At 35.2% G+C, this 7,606-nt stretch overlaps 1 protein-coding gene across 1 annotated transcript in view; it reads right to left on the reverse strand.

Moving 5' to 3' along the window:
• The window catches only part of LOC107600252 (calcium/calmodulin-dependent 3',5'-cyclic nucleotide phosphodiesterase 1C-like), an 88,379-nt gene that overhangs the window by 63,139 nt on the left and 17,634 nt on the right, over positions 1-7,606 (reverse strand). The window contains exon 3 of the mRNA XM_016292096.1: positions 5,134-5,305. Coding sequence (XP_016147582.1) covers positions 5,134-5,305 — 172 coding nt within the window. The remainder of the gene's footprint in view (positions 1-5,133; positions 5,306-7,606) is intronic.

The following is a 7,606-nucleotide window of genomic DNA, read 5'->3' on the forward strand; positions in this document are numbered from 1 at the left end:
TTTTTTTTCCCTTCTAGCAAGGACACAGGGATGATTTGCAAAATATTCTCAAACATGTTCAATTCCATTAAAGTAGCAAAGATGTAAGCATTTCTTTGAAACATGGAGTACAGTGATTATGTGCCTTCATCCTGTAGATGCAGGTTGAAAATAAAGGAATTATATTTTAATATCTGAATCTCTTAATTATTTTTAACCTTTTAATTGTATAATCATTTAGCTTAAATGATACCAGTTTAGACTATCTATATAATTACACTGAATCTTATTTTTATACCTATAAAACACTGTGCTCTTTGAAGACATGTAGTGTATGAACTAAAATTGTGCTTTTATATTGTACATGCATATTGATTCACTTTAATGCTTTTGCATGATACTTTTTTTTTTTGTGTAGTGCCCCTCTCCCCCCTTTTTTTTCTTAGTAAGTGGCTTCATCCATGTTGTCATCACTTCCTCCCCCGTAATCATCACCGTCTTCAAAGTAGCTTGCTATGTAGTCATTTTCCTATGGGGGGGGGGGGGGGGAAACAGTCCGATCATGCATCAAGTGCTTTTAGTGCTCTGGAATTTCAAGTACATTTAAGTAAGTACATTTGCTATTGATTATTCAAACATGACTGTCATGCACTAAAATACTCTGAGCTGTCAAAACAGTTGCACTAAAAGAGTTTTCCCAGTAACTGAAAACCATGTTAGATATATGCAAGCAGGTACTAGGGTTGCACATTTGACTGATGATGTGACAGGAATGCCATAAGATATGTTAATAGCATATGTTATGTTGTTAAACGAATACCACAGAAAAATAAATAAACACACACACACACACCTGGGGGTATTCCAAAAAGCAAGTTATGTGACATACCCGGGTATGTTTGAGGAGAAGCGAGCGGATAACCTCAGCTTTCGGTTCCAAAATCAGAGGTTACTTTCAGGGTATGCAAGTAACCACAGTAACTTGCTCTCTCTCAGCGCACGTGTGATCTACTGACGAGCCTTCAGAGGGCGTGACAGATAGCGCACAACATTATTTAATATTACAATATGTAATACAGCCTATTATGTATGCATATATATATGTGTGTGTGTGTGTGTATGTATGATATGTTAATGATGAAGCGCTAATATAAGTAATAAGGTAATATTATTCTAATATGGTTATATTTATTTTATTGGCATTTATAACAGTTATCTGTATAAATTATAAAACACGTATGACAAGGTAATGTTTAATTTATTATATTATATGAAGAGTTTATTTGCAAAAACAGATAATCTCGTCTCATCTCACACATGGATTAAAGATTAAACGGAAAAAAAGAAAAATGATTGCACAACCATCAATTAGGTGGCGATATGCACCAAGCATGTAAATGACCACTGAACAATAGAAGAAGAAAGAAACAGCATGGCACGCTTTTTCTTAGCGTTCGTTTCCATAGTGACTCGTCGAGTCGTTGCTCTGTTGAGAATGTCTTGAGTCTTAACCAGGAACATACTCTGAGTTGAATGAACTTACTCCCGGACGTGTTTTTGGAACCACATACCTCGAGTAAGCAAGGTTTGGGGTTAATCAACCGAAAGTTCAGGGTTTAGCTGACGGTAAGTTAACCGTGCTTTCTGGAATACACCCCCAGCTCTAACCAAACCGACCAAAAATAAATAAATAAAGCCTAAATAAATGACACTAAAAATGGCTAAATAAATTGAAATAAATGGCAATAAACAAAAAGCTAAATAAATACATGGCAACAAATAAATGGCTAAATAAATGGCAATAAATAAATATCTAAATGGATAAATTGGAATAAAAATGTTTTAATGGCTTAATAAACAGAAATGAATGGAAATAAATTAATGGCAATAAATAAATGCTAAATGGCTAAATAAACACAAATAAATTAATGGCAATAAATAAACGGCTGAATAAATGGCAATAAATAAATGGCAATAAAAATTTCGAAATAGCGAAATAAATGAAAATTTAAAAAAAGTCAGAATGGCTAAATAAATGACAATAAATAAATGGCTATAAATAAATGTCTAAATTGCATAAATGAATGAAGAAATGAAATGAAATAATTGAATGAATGAATTGAATTATATCAAGATTGAGGAAAACGATATGAAATTTGGAAATATCCTGCCATAGAACAGATGTCACCCTTGACCCCCCCACTCAATATACTATTCAAGATTTCTGATTACATGAAGCTTGTTTGTGTGTTATTGATTGCGCTGATGCATAAACTCTAAAACCACATGTGATTAATGACAGTTTCACATCGACTGTAGTTGAACAATTATCTCCTGACACACTGACTTTGGCTAAACTACTGTATTTTAAATTATAATTCGAGAAAAAAACAGAGTCAAGTTCAGTTATTACTTTGACTTATTAGAACACTATCTTTAAGCTACTCAATGCAACAATCTCAGAACATTACATACAGTCAGGTTCCCCGATGTGAGCCGTCAGTGATCAAAGATGATGGTAAATGATAATGAGGTCTTTCCTCTTGACCTCTGGCAAACAAAAATGGCAAACTTCATCCATCTATGGTTTGCTAAATCGATAGACCGGGACATTAGAGCTTTGATGAAGTGACCAGGTCAGCAGCCCCATCAGACCACCAGCTGTGCATTACTCTTACCTAGTTTAATTCATTAAACAAACAAATTATTATTATTATTATCCATCATCATTATTATTCTTATTATTGCCAATAGGCTTTACTTTCCAATACAGTCTACTGCATGTCAAATGACTGTTCTCTGAACAAATGACTTCTAGCTTTTTTCTTATGCCAACGTCAAACAATGGCATCTAATTAGAGGAAGACAAAATGCCCAGAACCGAATAAGACCTCATCAGAATGAGGCTAAACGAAGTCAATGGAAAAAAACAACAGACTACAAAAACAGTTCCTTGCTTTTCTGAAGTTGAGGAACTCTTGAAACATCTGCAACAGTATTATTCAACCACAAAGTATGCACGTCATGATTAAATACTTTAAAATTAAGCACACCAAATTAGCATGCTAAATTGACAGCCCTACTAATTATACAATAAATCACATTTATATTACACCCGGTCGGTTTTCTCAAGTGTCTGCTTTTCCAGGGTATTGTAATATCGACACAGCAGTCAGACAGGTGTCTGTTAATGAGTCTGAGCAATATTCCTCTTATTAATTAACCCTAAACATTTCATACTAACAATGCTGCTAATGAGCATGACTGCATTATGACAACAGGCTTAGGAACAAACAAGCCATCAATAACAATCTTTTTAAGGGCAGCAACTCTGTCGGAGTGCGTCATAATGAATATTTCATGAAAATAATCAAATGCCACTCACTCCAACGAGTAGCTAAATACGAGTAGCTCCACACATCTAGTGGTGTGCAACAAACTGAGGTCTTTTAAAAACTTTCGGAGATGTGCAACACCTCCCTCCATTGATTAGTCCAACCTACTGTATATCAGTACACTGCATATCTGTATACTGCATATACTGTATACTGCATATCATAACCTACTGTAACTCATCTTAAATCCCAAAAATACAGCTTTTTTCTTTGTCTCAGCAGAGTCAGACCGCAAGAGTCGCTACGTAAACTCTTTAGTGATCCGTCAAACGGAATACGATTTTCAATTATCTGTCTCCAACTGCTGCAAAAATGAAAAAAAAAAGTTTTCTAAAAAACAGTTCAGTGCACATTCAATAGACACTGCGTAAACAAACTGAAGTGCTAACAGTCTGATTCTATGTTCTTCCCTTCACATTGTATTTAGTTCTGCGCTGAAGTGCATTTGTGTAATCAATGCGAGCACTGTCCTTGAGTATTAGTAGCAGCTGTTATCCACTGTAGCTCAGGAGAAAACTCCAAATGAAGACATGTGTGCTTTACTTTTTCATTCCTGTTTTTGGCGTTTTGGTTTTACTACTAAAACTAAAAAGCATTCTGTGCATGTTGGCAGCAAAACCAAAGCAAAAGGAATGAAAGTATAAAACGCACTGGTTCTGAAATTAATGCGGGATGCTACTCGAAAGAAATTAAGGAATTTGCTTCTCAAAAGCTTTTTACTTCCACAAATTAGGCCAGATGAAATTTAAGCTTGTACAGCCTACTGTCTCATATTTGATACACAAATGTCTAAGGCCTCCAAATTATTAACATGGTCAAAACTTTACTGATGTACACAATCGATTACATGTCTTCAGTTTATACTTTTATTAAGCAAATAAAAGGCCTTTTAATTTGTAAAAACGTCCACCTTCAGGTTGTGGTTCACGTGTCATACAAACCAAAACAAAAGGGATGAATGAACGTTACTGAAAAACTTTCTTTCTTACCTGTATGTTGTTAATACTTGATTTACAACTGTAAAACTGCTTATCTAGTGACCCTGTTTGACCCCCAATTGTCTACACCAGTGTTTCTCAACCAGGGGGCCTGGACCCCTAGTAGTCCTTGACATAAGGCCAGGGGGTCCGTATAAAGTATGAATTTTTGTATACATTTTGACATGACATGTTCCCATGAAAGAAAAATCCAATATAGCTGATGATATGGCCAAATACTGGACAAGTCAGCTAACTTGAATTATACTTGACTGCATTTGGTCCTCACAAAGACACAAATGATACGAGTCAATTTTGTTCTGGGGGTCCTTGAGGATGGTTCTGAATTGGACTGGGGTTCTGAATTACGCCAAAAGGTTGAGATTCGCTGGTCTACACCATTAAAAAACACATTTTATAGAGCATGTTTACAAATCAGACTTCTATATGTGCCATTATCAATAATTAGACCGATCTGCCCTGTAGTCAAATCCCATAACCTGATGCCTGACGTCAGCTTCTAGGCCCACAAGGAAGAAAAATGACTAATGAGATCCTCCTAGACAGAAATGAGATTAAACCGGAGGTTATAATATGTTTCTCCTGCGAAAAAGACCCCAGTAATCTCACATGTGTCTGATGATTTGAGAAGAGATCTCAAAACCAAAGTATGTGATCTCAATATGGGAGAAACGTTTGAAACAAAGTTGATCATTGAAATATAACTGAGAAAGCATTCCTGTAAAGCAACCGTTAACCATCATAAAAGGAGAGAGATGAACCTGACAGCAGTTTTCTCTGTTGCTTCTGGGACATCTGAAGAGGGAAGCTCATCCGCCAGGATCTCTTCTATTCTGCGTGGATCGTCTGGAACGTCGCTCTGAACTTTGACCTTCTCCTTCTTGCACGTCCCAGCAGTGAGTGTGTTCCATAGCGCACTCTGAGACTTTGAGCCTGGAAATCAGATGAATGAGAGTCAAAGAAAGACTTAAACCCTTTGATAAACAATGAACAAATCCCAATCACTCTCAGGATTTTTTTTTTTTAGTTTTGTTTTTTTTAGGGGTACTACAGCTTGTCACTGGGACAGAACCCTCAAAGGGACACCTTTGTACCTTTTTACCCCTATAGAGTTCATAATAGTACCAGTGACAAGCTGTCATGCTATTTTTTCAGTATACTACTATCTAAAAACCAACACATTATGTCTTTGTCTGCCACAATATGACAATCTATGATCCCCCTTGCCCCCATTTCTCCGTTAATAATATTGCAAATATTACTATTAATACATTTAATCTCAATTTATTTATTTTCTTTCATATTTTATTGCACTACAGCATTTTATGCATTATTATTTGCTTTATTTGTACTCACTTAATATGCACACATAGATATGCTGCAAATATTTTAACAAGGTACAAATCTCAATAATCCCAACAATATGACAATCTATAATCCATGACTTTTTTTTTTTTGTTACACTATAACATTATGATTTATTTTTTGCACCTACTGTGCACACACACAAAAAAATGCAAATGGTTTGCTGATTTGAAAGCATTTTTTAATCAATTCATAATGAAATTTTAACATTTTATTTTAATTTTTTTGCAGTGTTCTGATTCAAAATAACAGTAGTGGCATCAGCAGACCAAAATTCTAAGACTAAAAATGTACTTAAAGCCTCCTCTTGGGAGCCTAATGGCTCAGTTGTTGATTCATAGTAAATTATATTGATTTGCTCCCACCAAGCCTGTGCATATCATTATCATCATGAGCTCATGCACTCATAATGTTGTTATTCAGAAGTAATCTCTATGCCATCTCTGAAAAAATTATTTCTTTGGATGCAGTATTATCCCCAAATTAACTCTTGAATATCTTGATAGATGCTGCCATCTAGTGGCATGCCCATGTAACGTGTAATGCCTGTTAAAAAAACCATCAGCCACCTGACTGGGTAATAATGACCAATATTGAAGTGAAAAAAACTAGTCCCAGACCAAGGCCTGCACGAAAAAATCATTGCTGAATTCACTGCGGCAATCATGTAAGATATTCAAGTTTTCTCTGGTGTTATTTTAGTATCAATATACCATTATAGTTTCTCTTAATATTTTTTTTATTGGCTTTTTTCTCTTTTCATTTCAGTTTTAAAGTTTCAGTATTTGTTGTGTTTCGTTATTTTTATTAGTTTTTGCTTTCTAAATGTCTTTATTAAGTTTTACTTTAGTTATTTTAGCACTTAAAAACGAAACAAATTAGAACAATTAGAAGTTTTTTATATATAATTTACGTATGTATTTATGTTTTTTTCTTTTACTTATAGATAAAGGTAATTACTTTTTACTGCTTTAAGTTTTCCAAAACGCATTAATATTAGAAGTTAAAAATATGAATATGTTGATGATTTAATGAACAGAAACTAAGATTACAAAAGTCACATAAAAGTTTCAGAGAATCTGTGGGGTCTAAAGACTGGTTGAGATATTGAACTTTTGTAAAAGTAATAAATTGTGGATTTGTATCTGGATCTCTTAGCTGAGATCCAGATTAAGCCCATGTTTATGTGGTCTAGAGAGATCTTAAAGGGGTCATATGATGCTGCTAAAAAGAACATTATGTTGTGTATTTGGTGTAATGAAATGTGTTTATGCGGTTTAAGGTTCAAAAAACACATTTTCCAAATACTGTACATTATTGTTTCTCCTCTATGCCCCGCCTTTCTGAAGCGCGTAGATTTTTACAAAGCTCATCGGTCTGAAAAAGCGAGGTGTGCTCTGATTGGCCAGCTATCCAGTGCGTTGTGATTGGCCGAATACCTCAAGCATGTGACGGAAATGTTACGCCCCTTACCATAATGTGATGCCGTGTCCCGGCCGGAGCGACGAGACAAAAACATTAAAACCCATTATAAACGAGGCATTTGTTGCATCCAGTGGGGACATAATTATGGATTATAATGATTTATACTGTCTTTTTACGCGTTGCATCGCGCTGCATAAACATAAAACCATGTCTGCATTTGTGATCTGAGAAATGACAAACAACAAGCGCTACTCTACGCTGCTCAAAACCCGTGTCTGAATCGTCAGTGGCAAATTCTTTAAACATAAAAATGTACTTGCAGTCTTTGAGTCAGAACAGCCAGCATTGTAGTTACTCTCTCAGGATCAGGAAATAGTCCTCCATAAAATGCACAGCACACATCTGAATATTTGGGTTGAACTGTTCTGGAACAGTGTTGTAAAT

This window comes from Sinocyclocheilus grahami, unplaced genomic scaffold, assembly GCF_001515645.1.
Source record: "Sinocyclocheilus grahami isolate Dianchi unplaced genomic scaffold, SAMN03320097.WGS_v1.1 scaffold280.1, whole genome shotgun sequence".
In the NCBI taxonomy this organism is placed as follows: domain Eukaryota; kingdom Metazoa; phylum Chordata; class Actinopteri; order Cypriniformes; family Cyprinidae; genus Sinocyclocheilus; species Sinocyclocheilus grahami.